The 15103-nt window shown below is 54.4% G+C and overlaps 5 protein-coding genes across 5 annotated transcripts; 4 read left to right on the top strand and 1 right to left on the bottom strand.

Annotated features, from left to right (window-relative positions):
- Nucleotides 1–328: 328 nt before the first annotated feature.
- M409DRAFT_37565 (uncharacterized protein) lies at nucleotides 329–838 on the bottom strand (the record flags this gene model as incomplete). The annotated part of the gene is made up of 3 exons (XM_033810757.1): nucleotides 329–465; nucleotides 519–590; nucleotides 649–838. 3 exons carry the CDS (start codon nucleotides 836–838, stop codon nucleotides 329–331), a joined length of 399 nt encoding a protein of 132 aa, XP_033662100.1.
- Nucleotides 839–1323: 485 nt separating this feature from the next.
- M409DRAFT_69841 (uncharacterized protein) lies at nucleotides 1324–3348 on the top strand (the record flags this gene model as incomplete). Its single annotated transcript, XM_033818467.1, has 2 exons — nucleotides 1324–2998; nucleotides 3029–3348. 2 exons carry the CDS (start codon nucleotides 1324–1326, stop codon nucleotides 3346–3348), a joined length of 1995 nt encoding a protein of 664 aa, XP_033662099.1.
- A 2688-nt stretch (nucleotides 3349–6036) lies between these two features.
- On the top strand, nucleotides 6037–7641 carry M409DRAFT_59215 (uncharacterized protein; the record flags this gene model as incomplete). Its single annotated transcript, XM_033814124.1, has 1 exon — nucleotides 6037–7641. The coding sequence occupies one exon, from the start codon at nucleotides 6037–6039 to the stop codon at nucleotides 7639–7641; it is 1605 nt and encodes a 534-aa protein (XP_033662098.1).
- Nucleotides 7642–9198: 1557 nt separating this feature from the next.
- M409DRAFT_69840 (uncharacterized protein) lies at nucleotides 9199–11750 on the top strand (the record flags this gene model as incomplete). Its single annotated transcript, XM_033818466.1, has 2 exons — nucleotides 9199–9325; nucleotides 9508–11750. The coding sequence occupies 2 exons, from the start codon at nucleotides 9199–9201 to the stop codon at nucleotides 11748–11750; spliced, it is 2370 nt and encodes a 789-aa protein (XP_033662097.1).
- Nucleotides 11751–12852: 1102 nt separating this feature from the next.
- M409DRAFT_59213 (uncharacterized protein) lies at nucleotides 12853–15057 on the top strand (the record flags this gene model as incomplete). The annotated part of the gene is made up of 1 exon (XM_033814123.1): nucleotides 12853–15057. The coding sequence occupies one exon, from the start codon at nucleotides 12853–12855 to the stop codon at nucleotides 15055–15057; it is 2205 nt and encodes a 734-aa protein (XP_033662096.1).
- Between the last annotated feature and the right edge of the window lie 46 nt (nucleotides 15058–15103).

The raw sequence follows: 15103 nt of genomic DNA, 5'->3' as shown, positions 1-15103 counted from the left end.
GATGTTTGTTTGTTTGCCATGTAGAGCGTTTGCTTGAGACGGATCAAATGAGTAGCTGCTTTGCATATCCACGCATCGTCCCTTTTCGTGTTCTATGGCGTGTTCACGTCGGACTGTGGTGCACTGGTAGGGTTATGTGAGTCGCCGGATTACAGTGCAGCCTGTCGCACTCGACTCAGTAGTTGATCCAGGCGCGCGATGGTGAGCTTCGTGCCTTCAGCACTTCGTGAACGCTCCCGCCGTCGTTGCTTGGCTACTTCCTCATGACCTCGTGCTTGGACATGATCTCGTCTTATTAGCCGCCATCATGACCTTTCGCTTTCCCGCATCACTCGTCGTCGTCGTCTGCTTGCACGAATGGGTTGGCGATCTCCTCGCTGCCGTCCAGTGGCGATATTAGGACCAGTAGAGTTCCTCGCGCGACTAAAAGGCCCAGATTGCGGAAGCTGGTGTTTCCTTCCTCGTCTATCAAAATGTCAGTACAAACTCCTCGATTCAAATCTGCTTGAGCTTCTTACCTCTCGTCACCTCCTTGACATTGTCAAGCACCAGGTTCATCAACTGGTCGTATCCTTTGAGGGTTCCGGTGACTACAAGAACTCCAATCAGCTTCTGATGCGTGCCAGCTAATTCGACGTTTTAGCATACCTTCTCGTCCGCCGTTGAACTTGACGGAAATGTCCTTCTCCATGTACTTGGACAAATCGAGGATGTTTTCCTTCTTCCGCTCGCCGCCAGCATTGCCTCCGCCTCGACCTCCACGATCACCGCCCCCTCTGCCGCCCCGATCGCCGCGACCTCGACCGCCACCGCCTCTGAAGTTGGCGCGCTCTGACATGTTGGGCGAGTTGATGGTGTGCAGTCTGCAAGCCTCTGCTCTCCACGAAGTGTGGCGGCCAGCACGCTAGCGCCAGAAGCGGTTAGCTGCTTTTCATATCCCTGCCGCAGCTACCGAATTGGACGGGGGGTGGGTGGAGAGCGGAACTTGTGAATGCGAAGGCGCGCCCTCTTCACGACGACGAGGCAGCATGCCATTCGGGCTTGACTGGCCAGCTGCAGTCGGCGATGCTGCGGCGCGAGGCGGAGTAACCCGGCGGAGGGCTTGGGGAAGGGGTCGAGGGCGCGAGAGAGGTGAGCCGCGTCCGCGTCCGAGTGGGCACAGCGGCTTGGATGCGGCGGGCGGACAGTAGTCGAGAGGAGGGCGGCTTGCCTTCGCGCTGTTGGCTTGCGTCCGCCGCCGGCGTCTCCTCTCTCCTCGCGCCGCCGTCGCCCTCTTCCTCCTCCTCTCCCTCTCCATCCTCGTCGCCCGCGACAAAGATGGACATGGACTCCTCCGCTACCTCGACGACCACCGCCGCCGCCGCCGCCGGTCCCGCGGTCGACGCCAACAAGCGGAAACGCAGTCCGTCGACCGGGTCGTTGCCAGCGCCCGCCCCCAAGGCCGCCAAAACGAGCAACCAGCTGAGCATCAACTACCTGGCGCGCCAGTCGCATGAAGATTTGCCGCTCATCAACAAGGAGGACAACCTGCCCAACTTGCTGCACCTGCTATCCGCATACAGCAACATACTCGACCGCCACGAGTCATTGGCCTCCAACCTAGGCGCGCGACCGCTTGGTCCCATCTTGATTAAGCGCTTCGAACGGTGCTTCGATGCGCCGCCCAAGATCGTTGCTTCGCACCACAAGAACGCCTCAGGCAATTCCGAGGATGCGTCGCACCAAATCACATGGCTCGAGGTCATTGAATTCGCCCGCTCCCACCCGAGTCAATTCACCCTGAGCACATTCTCCGAGGGCAAGAGGGTCTGCCAATTCTACTATCCGCAAAAGCAGCTGCGTGTGCAGATCAGCGAGGAGGACTTTCTGTTCATCAATAGTGGACGATGTCAGGAGCTCATACCGCCGCTACCGATCTGGGAGGACGAAGAGAAGGAAGTTGGAACATGCGATGTGCTGGAGGCAAAGCTCAAGGAGCTCACAAATGCCGCAGATATGGTTGCGGCTCGGACGAGGCAGCTCAGTCACCGGCTCAAAGGACGGAGGGCTGCCATCTTGGAGAGGAGAGCAGAAGGCGGCAGTGGTACACCGGCGAAGGCTAGTGCTGTTCAGACTACGACCGCACCGCCGTCCTCGTCAGGCGCCGGGTTCGTCGCTGTGAACACTGGCCGGGAGAACATCGAGCCCAGCCTGGGATCGTCAACTGCTGTTCGCAACGAGCTCCTACGCCATTTCGAGAGCCTTCCACACAATCAAGGGACAGGTAGAGCACAAGCTCGCAACCAGTCTGTCGCTGGACAAGCAGATGCAGGACAGCCGCGAACGATCGATACGTCAAATACCCAGAACGAGGGCGTCGCCTCCAATGCGTCCTCACTATCGCCTATCCCGCCCAATGCCTTCGCCAACGAGAACCTTCCTTATTCCATGGCCGATTCTACAGCAACCTCGCGTGCCTACGGACACCGTCCATCATCTAGCGCGGGCGTCAACCCGTACAGTTCAAGTCAAGCACCTCTGAAGCACAACTTCAGCAGGCCTCTGCCGCCTGCACTAGAGAGCAGTCAGCCTTTCAGACCGCTTTGTCAAGCTCATATGGACAGCTTACCCCGTGGTCACCGCGTACTCCCGCCTTGTGACCGCTGTCGTCGTCTCCGAATGGACTGTGTCAAGAACCTGACGTCTTGCGCTGGATGTACTCGGAAACACGCTCGCTGTCATTGGAGGGATGTATCGCGTGATGAGCTTGGCGCACTGGACCATCTCATGGACTCTGCTTATCCGGGCTCGGCAGCATCAGGCAACTCTCCCATTCATGGCCAAATTGGCAATGGGTACATGAACGGTGATAGCGAGCGCGATCAGAACTATGACAGCGAAGATGATGACAGCAATCCACTTGAAGATTTGGAGGCTTTAGGGGAGAAGGAGGAGCAGGAGCATCAGATCAGGGAGGATGAGGAGGGATTGCGAAACGCACGAGAGCTTGCAAGACAGGGTTGGGAGGAGAGTCTCAGATCAGCCCAAGACTCGGGCTTCAGAGATGTTGAGAATGGCGTCAACGGTACTGGAGATCATCAGGTCGCTGCGAATGGGTCATACGAGCAAAGCCGTGACGAGGCCGGCAGCCCTAAAGATTCGCCTGGTGCAACCAAGCGACCGAGTTATGACCCTGTCCATGATAACGAAGATCACGATGACGCCCAACAGACGGCCTTGTCGACTGAGCCAAGCAACCAGCTAGGTTCTTTGACAGCAGCAAGCTCTGACATCGAAGCGGCTGCCCGCGGCGGTGGATTTCGAGCGGTGAACAACGACGAGGAGGGAACTGGTTGGCGGGCCATTTGACGTGCAACATGCTTTCGCAGTTGTTGGGCCATCTGCAAGTACCCTCATTGCTTTATAGACCCTCTACACAAGGGTACTGAACCTTGGCAGTTTGAAATCAACCACATCGGTTCCTGCCGCGCTGCCTTTGAACGCTCCTTGTCCTCATGACCTTGTACTACCACAACACTCCTGCTGCAGACCTGCATGTTTGATCGTCCTCGCAGCAGCGCATCATGGTGTAATCGAGTGTCGAACATATGCAGTTAATTTCCCGCAAGCACGCTGCAGGTTTGTTCCTGAATTTGCGAAGAATGACAGAGCGTGCCTGATTTCTGCCTCGCCCTCTGCAGGACGACAACCATCTCCACCAAGACCGTTCGTTGTGCGACTGGGAGGCTGCCCAAATCGGCGCGCTTCCAGGTGACAACCACTGAGATCGGCTCCCTTCAACTCTCTTGTCTGTGTGGATCAAGAGATCAATGGCCGAGTTCTCGAGTGGGTTGCGTTACATCACAGCTACTTTGTGTAACGTTTCTTCCCGGCCGACGACACTTTGCGGCAAGGAACGACTTGCGAGACATATCTGCCTTCTGCACAGCAAAGGCAATATTGAAAGTGTGGATCTCCCCGACCCCATCGATCTGGACGTATCTAGTGTGGCAAAGCAGGGGAGGACTACCCGTGTCCCCACCGAGCGCGGCTGCGTCTGGCGTGCTGGCGAGTTGGCAAATGGCATTCGAATGCTTCTACCAGGATGCTGCGCTTGTTGAAACTCAATGGCAGCACGGTATGGAGATCAGGAACGCGCAGCAGTAGCGCCATCATGGCCCGGAATCCAGTCCTGAGTCGGGCCTGGAGAGAAGTCCGCAGAACGACACAGCACGCAGCTATCCGTTTGCCATGCGAGGAAACAACCCAGATCAAGATCCGGTCTCGATTCTTGGGAATGACCAATATAACGACTGCTACCGCACTCGGCCTTAAGAGGAATTCGACTTGTCAGATGACGAACACCCTCCAGCGAAAGAGAAAGCGAGAGGCTTCTTCTAGTCAAAGAGAGCATGCACATGCCTTCGATTTGATCGCAACGAGGGTGGAGAACGCCTCGCTACCACTTGACAAGGTGGCTCCTCAAACGCCCGGCCTTGACAGCGGTAACCCCTGCGTCTGTGTAACGACACGGACTCTGGCCGTCCCCAGCTACCCGGTGCCAGTCAGGCACTGAGGCAACAAAGTCTCTCGTGATCAAAGACTCTGGTGAGCTGTGCCGTTGGCATCATTACACAACGACGTTCACCAAAGCATGGGCTGTTCGGCTGCCTCCACGGGTTGTGGCATTGACATCCGCCATGTTCAACCGGGCATCGCGTGTCTAGAAGGGTGGCTGCGGTTCTAATCAGCTCGGGACTTGTTCGCAGCCACTGTAACGAAACACATCGTCCATCACTACTGCTTTGCGCCCTCCCAGAACGGACGCTCAGCGCATGCGTATAGCGCAACGCAGTCGAGCGCAGAATGAAAGCGGACCCACAACCCTACTGAACATCCAGTGATCAAGAGCTAAGCTTATGTTGTGCCACCACTGGCCTACGCTGCAGCTTGTAGATCCGCACTTCTTACTGAGTCGTGATGCGAGTGATGCTAGCCTCAGCCATTCGGAAAGGTCCAAAGGGTCCAGTCGTTCTGCTCGATCAGTCTTTGAAACAGTCTGTGCTCACACCATAAGGAAGTACAGGGTGACATTCGCAGACCGCCTAGATGTCGAGATTCCCTCTATCCAGTGTCTACTCGCGGACACGGATCTTCGACCAGGAAGAATCGAATTGTGTGCCCTTCCCCGTAGGCCGCCCGTCAATCGACGCACCGACCAGGTGAGGCAAGATGTGTGCCGGTTGGTAAATGCCGATGCTGTTGCATTCCTCATGTTGAGGCGTTCCAGAGGCTGACGTTGCAATGAGTTGACCACCCTCCAGACCTCCCACCAATTGGAACCGACCGAGCGGGACTGTTGGCTGTACGAGAGGCTTTCTTCTGGTCACCTCCCGTGATCTTTTGAGAGATGTCTGGATGCACGAATACTTATTCCCAACAAGGTCCGGTTTCTGCTACTTCTCTACACACCACCTTGTTCTTCACGATCGTTCCAAACGTTCGCCGTTCCTGAAGCCATACTTGTTCAGGCCAGATTGAGCCATCCCTTGCTGTTCTTATAGCAATCCAGCTCGACAGTTGGAAATTAATCGCCTGGTCTTGCCGGGCGCTCTTTGGCCTTCGAGGTCGCTGGGCTTTTGGTTGTCGGGTATAGTTGTACCTGGCATGTCGCCTCTGCGTCCAGACTGAGCTGACGTGTCCAGTGAGAGTGTCGTGCCGGCCACCCACTTCCCACCTCTTACGAACCCTGACATAAGGTTTGCGTCCAACGCTACACGAGCACTCTTAGGATGCTGTTCCACAATGGTGAGTTGAGTGGCCATCTCTCCCATCGATGCCTCATGTGCCCATGCCACGATTAAAAGCCACAACTTTCCCAAACATACCTACATACCTCTGAACCTCTTGACTCTCCCCTTTGTTGATCTTGATCTTGATCATCTGAATCGAACGGCCTTGGGTATTGGCGGCTCTTTTGTCTTGTGTGTGGTCTCAAACATACAATGCAGCTGTTCGTTCGTGTACGAGTGCTGACGGATATGTCTAGTCTTCGCAATGTCTTCGACGACCAACACCCCTACCCGCCCTGCGCGTGGGATACCAGTCCCTGGTATCGATACGAGAGGCCCTGCCGAAAAGGCGGCGGCATCTCTTTCGTTCAGCGGATGGCCCCTGACTCCTCCTCAGTCCGCTCACGAGTCCAGACGTCCATCGCTGGCATACTCTGCGCTCTCTGACGCCTCTCACTCTGGTCCGTCCTCAGTCGGCGGATACTCGCAACCAGCTACGCCTGTACACGCGATGAACCAACACAACGATGTCAAGCAGCAGTGGTCCGACGGCACTGACGTCCATGCCTCGATGTCGGCGAGCTTGGCTGACACGTGCTCGACGGGCCAAGTCCCCCAACACAACTTCGCGTCTGCATTCCAGCAGCTGTCGATGTGTGGTGCCAACGCGCCGCACGGTCTTTCCACGTACACCCCTCAGGGACAACACCAAGTCGGGTCTTATGGACTCGATATGAGCTCGGACTCACCCATGCGTGGTGATACCTGGTCACAGCCACAGCAAATTTCGACTGCATTCAATGGACATCCTGGATTGAGGACCACGCTCTTTCAAAGCACACAAGGTCTTGGTCAGGACTCTGGGTCGATGTACGCCAACCCATCGCACTCAGTACATACCTCCCTTGGAGCGTCAGCCTTCCCAAACTACGACACTGCTGGCCCAACGTTGGACACCAGCTTTTACCAAGCACCTCAGGTCGTCGTACCATCTCAGCTCAGCCCACATGAGGACTACCCCATGGAGCAGTACTCAGGGTACGACCAGCAAGAAGTCGAAGACGGCTTCACGCAAAGCTTCGACTCATCTGCAAGCAGCTACAACGGATGGGAGACCATGGAACCACCAAGCCCCCAAGAAGCGTACTTTACCAAGAACGAGGACGACGACTTCATCGCAGTCAAGTACGAGCCTTCAACTCCATCCAGAGGACCAAGCCGATCTCAAGGCTTCTTCGAATCCGGACCAAGCCAAACCCGCCCTCGACGACGCGGCTCCAAGCGCGGCCGGAAATCCCAAGCCGAAGGCAAATGCTGGTATCAAGCCAACGTCTGCAACATGGAAGTCCGCTACAAAGGCCCTCGCTTCTCCCGCCTCCAAAGCGCGGATGGCTCCATCCAGTACGTCTCCGAAGAGCGCAAAGAGACCAAGCCCCACAAGTGCACCTTCAAAGACGCCGACGGCAACGTCTGCATCAGCCGCTTCGACCGCAGCGAGCACCTCAAGCGCCACATGAGCAAGCACTCCGAAGTCCGCGACTACCCCTGCCCGCTCCACGACTGCGACAAGAAGATCGCGCGTCCGGACAACGCCGCCGACCACTTCCGCACGCACCTCCGCAAACCCGTCAAGGGGAAGCGGAACAAGCACTGCACGTTTGAGCGGTTGCAGGAGGCGATTCTGCAGGAGTATCCGGACAAGACGGCGACGAAGCTGTTGAATAACCTGCGCAAGTGGTATGAGGCGGAGCGGGAGAGGGAGGAGATCGCGGAGATGGAGAAGCGTGTGGACCGCGAGAGGAAGCGGGTTGAGCAGGAGATGTGTGAGAGGGAGGAGGTTTGTAGGATGGCTGGGGGCCGTCTTTATTAGTGCGAGCGTCGTCGTCGTCGTCGCACTCAGGAGGTGGGATTCTTTGCATCAAAAGCGACGCATGGCCGGAGGGATCCAATCTAATGAACGAAAGTAATGAGCATCACGGCAGCGCAGGGCAGGCGAAGCAGGACAGGCGGATTCGGATTTTGTGTGGTTTTGTGTGATATTACGATCTCGGATATACCCCCAATGGCGGGCGTCTTTCGCTCGGACTTTTGTGGAGTTCTTGGAGGCAACCTAGGCATGTATTGGGTATTTGGGGAACAGAAAAGGTACCTCATGTTCGGTTGGGAGGCTGTACTGGTTTTTTTCGGTCAAAGGGATGGGATATGTGTAATCTAGAATAGTGGTTCTTTTGGTTGAGTGAATGGAAGATCTCAGCTACTTTGTTTGGCGAGGGATCGTGGGGATGGAAGAGAGGTACAATTGAGGAGATGGATATATACGTGAAAGTATTTGTATATGTATGTTGGTTTGATGTCTTCTTGAAAGTAGTGATTTGTGGACATGTGTTGATGTTTGGTGCTTGGCTACCCCTGAGACGTCATTGTCGCTAGATCTTCTCTATTCTTCGTTCATGGATCGCCATCCCTACTGACTTGATGACTCCAGTATCGCTCTCCAGTTGTCTGTTAAGAAGAAGAATGTAGTATACTAGTTGCCGGGCGAGCGAGTACCGCTTACCGAGCTCCCGACAACGTTCGACTGTTTCCAATGCCAGGTATTATTCTTTACTGGTGAGGCTTATCTGGTCGAGTGGACACAAAAATCTATCCATTGTGTGCTGGATAAAAAGTTGTCTCTCTGAGATGTGATCTGGTCACATTAACGCGTGGACGAGAGTAGCGAGTTCGGCCGGCCAAGCCCCTGAAAATACTCAGATGTTCCAATGCCAAGTATTCTGGGCTGATGAGGTCAATCTGGTTGATAGACTCGGGGTCTTTTCCAATGTGTCCAGGAAAAGAAGTTGTCTCTGACATGTGATCTTGCATGTGATTTCGTCACATGAATAATGCCTGGAAGGAAATGTCACACGACCAGAATTCCTGGTGCCGGGACAGCCCGTGCTTCCACCCATTCATCCCGCACTGCGGTGGCCACAGTTGTCATCAAAATCCAGAGAAAATCCGTCCATGCAGGTCGCCGCCGTGAACTGCACGGTTAATCAGAGTTCTGACGCAGCGCCAGCAATCTTTTCGCCCACAAGATCTTGGAGTAAGGTTTGTTAGAGGCAGGAGCGGACCGAGCCTCGCAAATTTGACGTCGCGATTCGACAATTCCAAGGTTCCTCCCACGCCCGACGACGACGACTGCACCACGGCATATCTGCCACTCACTATTAGTTGGCGCATTGACTGTGCGTGCGCGACGCCCCCAGATCCGGATCTCGTCGACGTGGAGTGAGGACCGACCTTCTCAAAACTCGCAGTGCCTATATCTAACCCGACGACGCCCCGAGCGAGCGATCTGGCCACCACGGTCCTTATCTCTTGATCCCAGCACCGCCGCCCTGCCTGCTCTTCACCGACTACCACTGCCGTCACTCCAGGCACGATGCCACATTCTGAGGCGACATCGCCGTTGGCGTCTGGCAAAGTGAAACCAGACTCGACCGAGAGCGCCTCACCAAGCTCTTATCTTGGCTTGAACTACGCCGTATCGCCGAGGTCGACACCCAAATGTACGTCCAGCTGTTTTTGTCACCCCTTGCTGCATTCATGCCCAAAGCTTCTTCTTCAAAACAGTTTCTTTCTCATGTGCTCAGCTTGGTCACTTCTGCCACTGCCGCTGAATGGCGATGCAACACACCATCACCAGTTGATTCGCGCGTATTCTGCGGCACGACTAATATGTCTTTCACAGCCGTCTCGATATCGAGGCACACTGAAACGATATCGCCTCTGATCCTTGGACAGCAGAAGGAAGTCGATGATTTCAGTATCGCCCGGAAGCATTTTGCCCGGAGTCCAAGACAGAGGCGCCTATCGGGTCGTCCTTCGAACGCCTCTAGTCCAAGTCTGAAGCCCCTGACGCCCGCTTTCGATGGCAGCGGCATGAGCGATGATAAGGATGCCGAGTACCACGAGGATGTCCATTCAGTCGACGCGCTGGTAGACCAAGTATCGTCATGGATCAAGGAGAAGCGTGAGAAGCGTCACAAGCGAAAGGCTGCCAAAAAGGCACCTCAAACCGAGCACGACACTCCGCAGGGTCCCGTCAGCGAGCCAAAACAACGACGGGGCTCAGACGCATCTGATGAATCCGTCGATCTGGACAGGCTTGAGCGCATTATCAAGCACAACCTGCACTTTAGACGGTCATCCGCCAGACGACTGTCGTCAACGCTCAAGACGAAGCCTTCCGTGCGCAGACTGCTTCGAAAGCAGTCCAGCGCTTCTGATTCTGATCAACATGACATTGAATGTCACGTGCCTTCGTGTGATGCGTTTCTTGATAATTCCAAGACGTTGGCCTACACGGGAGGTGCTTCAGACGTGTCTGATGAATCTGAAGGTGAAGATTTGAAGCAGATCGCTTCGCTACGAGACCATGATGCTTGGGCTAAGTTCAAGTTTGAGATCGTTCGTCTCGCCCACACGCTTCGTCTGAAGGGCTGGAAAAAGGTGCCCTTGGAAATGAGCAGCGCCATCGAGGTTCAACGTCTCAGTGGAGCACTGACCAATGCAGTGTATGTTGTCTCGCCGCCGACAGACTTGCCCTTGCACAAGGAAGACGAATCCGGCAATGTCGTGTCTTCTTCCAAACCGCCGCCAAAGCTACTGCTCCGCGTGTACGGCCCAAATGTAGAGCATTTGATCGATCGTGAGTCCGAATTGGCTATCCTGCGGAGACTGGCTCGTAAGCGCATCGGGCCACGTCTGCTTGGAACCTTTGCGAACGGCAGGTTTGAAGAGTACTTGCATGCCAAACCCCTCGTGCCAGAAGACCTCAGGGATCCAGGTACCAGCCGACAGATTGCTAAACGTATGCGAGAGTTGCATGAGGGCATTGAACTGCTGGATCAGGAGCGTAGTGATGGTGCTTTCGTGTGGCGCAATTGGGATAAATGGCTCAGCCGAGTCGAGCAGATTGTCACTTGGATGGATGCCCAGGTTAAGGACTTGGAACCAGGAGCTAAGCCAACGGGACCGCGGGCTTGGATGCGGCGTGGACATATTTGTGGAGTGCCTTGGCAGCAGTTCAAGGAGGTGGTCGACAAGTACCGCTCTTGGCTGCTATCGCAATATGGTGGATCTAAGGGACTCCAGGAGCAGCTCGTCTTTGCGCACAACGATACACAATACGGCAACATACTTCGAATGGTGCCTACAGGAGATTCGCCGCTGCTTCTGCCCGCAAACAGCCACAAGCAGCTGATCGTCATCGATTTTGAATACTCAAACGCGAACACGCCGGGGCTGGAGTTTGCAAACCACTTTACTGAGTGGTGTTACAACTACCATGACGAGCGCAGGCCGCATGCTTTCCATCAGAATCGGTATCCGACACCAGAGGAGCAGGATCGCTTCATTCGAGCGTACGTTCGACATCGCCCACAGTTCAATGTGGAGACTCCAAAGATGGGCCCCACTACGCCGACAATGGGTCCAGGAACGCCAGGCGAGGGAGTGAAGAGGTCGACCACGAGCATTTCCGATTTCATTCTCGACGCCAGAAACCCACAAGTGCCGCCATCGCCAGCACTCAAGGAGGATGCAAGCGTGAAGGCCGCAGAGGACGCTGAAGTGGAGCGTCTCAGGAACGAGGCCCGGATGTGGAGGCTAGCAAACACCGCACAATGGGTCGTGTGGGGTCTCGTTCAGGCCAAGGTTCCAGGCATGCCAATGCTCGATCCAAACACACCGCCCGGAAAGCAGACCGATGGGGCCGAGCCAGAAGACCTGCTTGGTGAGCGTGCCGAGCAGTACAGAGCCCTTGCCAAGGAGCAAGAGGTCGAGAGCGAGGAGCAGGAGGAGTTCGATTACTTGGGGTATGCCCAGCATCGAGCCTTGTTCTTCTGGGGAGATGCCATCCAGATGGGATTCATCAAAGCTGAGGACCTGCCAGAGGAGACGAGAGGCAAGGTCAAGACTGTGCCGCATTGAGGTCTGCTGTCCGTTGTTCTTGTATCTCTTTAAGCGTTGTAGCACAATCTTGGAAAATTGAGCGATTTTTTGGGAAGTATTCGTTTACGGTCGAGTTCATCGTGACTTCAAGGCTGTTCTTCCAGCCATCGAGGGTGAAGTGTAATAAAAGTCGAGATTCATGTCGCGGTGTGTAGTGGCGTTGAAGTGGACGTTGTCCACTGCGAGTGCGTGCTTGATGTTTCACATGGCATCATTCATCGATTCGGCGCTTTGGATTCCAGAGAATGTACTCGTATACGGAGGAGCCAGAAGTATACGAAAGGCTGCGTTTGGGGTTGTCGCTTGTGGCAGGTATAGAAACCGTACGTGGTCGTCCTGGAAGTGGTCGCGTGCTCTATGGTAGTGGATGAATGTGGTTGCTTTGGATGTGGTCGCATTGGATAGTTTCGGCTCTTCGAAGTTGTTGCTATGGGTAGGACCGTTCAGAGCCATTGTTGATGGAGTTGCTTTGGATCGTAATGATGCGATGGGCATTGGCGCTGTCGACGAACACCGCATCGGATTGATGGATGTTTTGTGACGAGTCTACTCGACGGGTAAGAGAATTGGGGGAGTATCCTAATGCTTACGACTTCATTTCTTTTTTTATCTCGTCTCGTCAATGTTTCTCTGCCTGTGAGCTCCATCCAGCCTTCCTTGATGGCGAAATCTCCATGGACTGATGGAGTTGGGAGCTGATGATGAAGTGCGGTTGAGGTTAAGCAGCTCCACATGAAGTGCGGAGAAAAAGCTGGGGCATTGTGAGCGAAAAAGGAATGCTAGCCGAGGCCTTATTAGAGATATATTGATAATTGATGGATATCAATGCTGAGAGGGATCGATGCTTTGATGCTGCCGCCACCAGCAGAGAACGGAGAGATGTTTCTTAAAGTTGGGAATGAGTGCTTTAAAATAGAGCTCGTCAATTGATATTGAGCGATTAATTTACGTCGTATCCCTGTCCCAGTCGAGGTTGGCGTTGACGGCACGGGACGATCCTCAAGCCGGCAAAAGTTCAGATAGCTTCCTTCCCAAAATTTATCGCAGCTTTGCCAATCACCTTCCAATTCAACTTCCAAACATGGCCGTCGACGATCTCATAGGGACGCTCTCCGATGCGGACGATATTTCGGATGAAGAGTCCGAGGAGATCGTTGAAGTCGCACCAAAAGGAACAAAACGCAAACGAGAAACAAAAGAGCAGGGTTCCGTGAAGAAGCAGAAGGAAGATAAAGATGAGGACTTGGACTCGGAGTTTGAATTTGAGAATGAGGCAGGACCTGCGGAGCTGGACGATTTAGATGCCTGGGCGAGTGCTGGAAATACTTACGATCGGATATCTGAGATTGTGTCGCGGAGGAAACCACGACAACCGGAGCCTGTGGAGGATGATTCAGATGCTGAAGATGGGGCTGCCGAATCTGAAAGTGAGGCTGAGGATGGGATACCTTCGGATGATGGAAGTAGCGACGAGGACGGAGAAGAGTTCCATACTGCTATCGACGGCCTTGGTGAAGAGGAGGAAAGTGCAGAAGAAGAGGACGGAGAGGATGACGAAGAGGACGATGAAGAGGATGATGAAGTAGCTGCTGCTGTGCCACACCCCGACGATGTGGCACAAGAGTCTGGATCTGATGATGGAGAGGATGCCATCGAAGAAGAAAAGCGCAATGCGTTCTTCGCAACGGACAACAAGAAATCGACACCTGGTGCAACGGCGTTTCACACAATGAATTTGTCTCGTCCGATCCTGAAGGGTCTTGCATCAGTAGGATTTGACAAGCCGACTCCTATCCAAGCAAAGACCATACCGGTCGCTTTGGAAGGTAAGGATCTTGTTGGAGGGGCTGTCACTGGTTCTGGCAAGACGGCAGCTTTCCTCATTCCAATTCTGGAACGTCTCTTGTTCCGCCCAAAGCGTACTGCCACAACCAGAGTGGCTATTCTTATGCCGACAAGAGAGCTGGCACTACAATGTTTCAATGTCGCAAAGAAGCTTGCGGCTTTCACGGACATCACTTTCGGGCAAGCCATTGGTGGCCTAAACTCTCGCGAGCAGGAGAAGCAGTTGAAGCTTCGACCGGACATTGTGATCGCAACGCCTGGACGGTTCATCGATCTCGAGCGCAACTCAGCGTCGTTCGTGGTCAACACTGTCGAAATTCTGGTGTTGGACGAGGCCGATCGAATGCTGGAAGAGGGGTTCGCCGACGAATTGAACGAGATCCTGGGCAAGATTCCCAAGTCAAGGCAGACGATGCTGTTCTCTGCTACCATGACATCGAAAGTCGACGACTTGATTCGAGTGGGCTTGCAGCGCCCAGTCCGACTGATGGTGGACGCTCAGAAGCAGACTGTGTCAGGGCTTGTGCAAGAGTTTGTCCGTCTGAGACCTGGCCGAGAGGGGAAGCGACTGGGTTATCTAATGCATCTGTGCGAGAAGGTCTACACGGATCGAGTGATCGTCTTCTTCCGACAGAAAAAAGAGGCACATCGTGTTCGCGTCATTTTCGCACTCTGCGGCTTGAACGCAGCCGAATTGCATGGTAGCATGTCCCAAGAGCAGCGCATGAACTCTATCGAGACGTTCAGGTCAGGCAAAGCTTCGTACCTACTCGCAACGGACCTCGCATCTCGTGGTCTTGATATCAAGGGCATCGACACTGTCATCAACTATGAGGCACCGCAATCACACGAGATATACCTGCATCGTGTTGGACGTACCGCCCGTGCTGGTCGATCTGGACGTGCATGTACCCTGGCTGCTGAACCTGATCGAAAGGTTGTCAAAGCCGCTGTGAAGAGCGGAAAGGCACAGGGAGCGGAGATCCGTCAAAGAACTATCGACCCACAAGATGTCGAAGCTTGGCAAACTCGTGTCGACGCCATGGAAGAGGAAATCGAGGATGTACTGCGCGAGGAGAAGGAGGACCGAGCCATGCAACAGGTCGACCGCGAGCTCACACGGGCCGACAACATCGTGAAGTTTGAAGACGAGATCAAGTCGCGACCGAAGAAGACTTGGTTCGAGAGTGAGAAAGACAAGCAGGCTGCTAAGGATAAGGGGCGTACCGTGCTGAATGGACCAAGTGACGCACCGGTAAATCGTAAGGAGAAGCGCAAGTTGAGCAACAAGGAGAAGAAAGCGTTGCAGACTAAGGACGACCGTCAGTCTGGCATGGAGTGGAAGAAGAGTAAGCACAGTACAATCGCTGGAAAAGCGAAGAGTGCTGTGCCGAAGAAGAAGGCGAAAGGCGGAAAACCAAAACCAAAGGGGAAGAAGTGAAGCTTTTGAATGCAAGTGGTTTGTCGGTGGATAGACAATGTACAAT

This window comes from Zasmidium cellare, assembly GCF_010093935.1.
Source record: "Zasmidium cellare ATCC 36951 unplaced genomic scaffold M409scaffold_42, whole genome shotgun sequence".
Classification (NCBI taxonomy): Eukaryota; Fungi; Ascomycota; class Dothideomycetes; order Mycosphaerellales; family Mycosphaerellaceae; genus Zasmidium; species Zasmidium cellare.
Note: the sequence above shows the minus strand (reverse complement) of the source record. Positions and strands in the feature narration are given on the sequence as shown.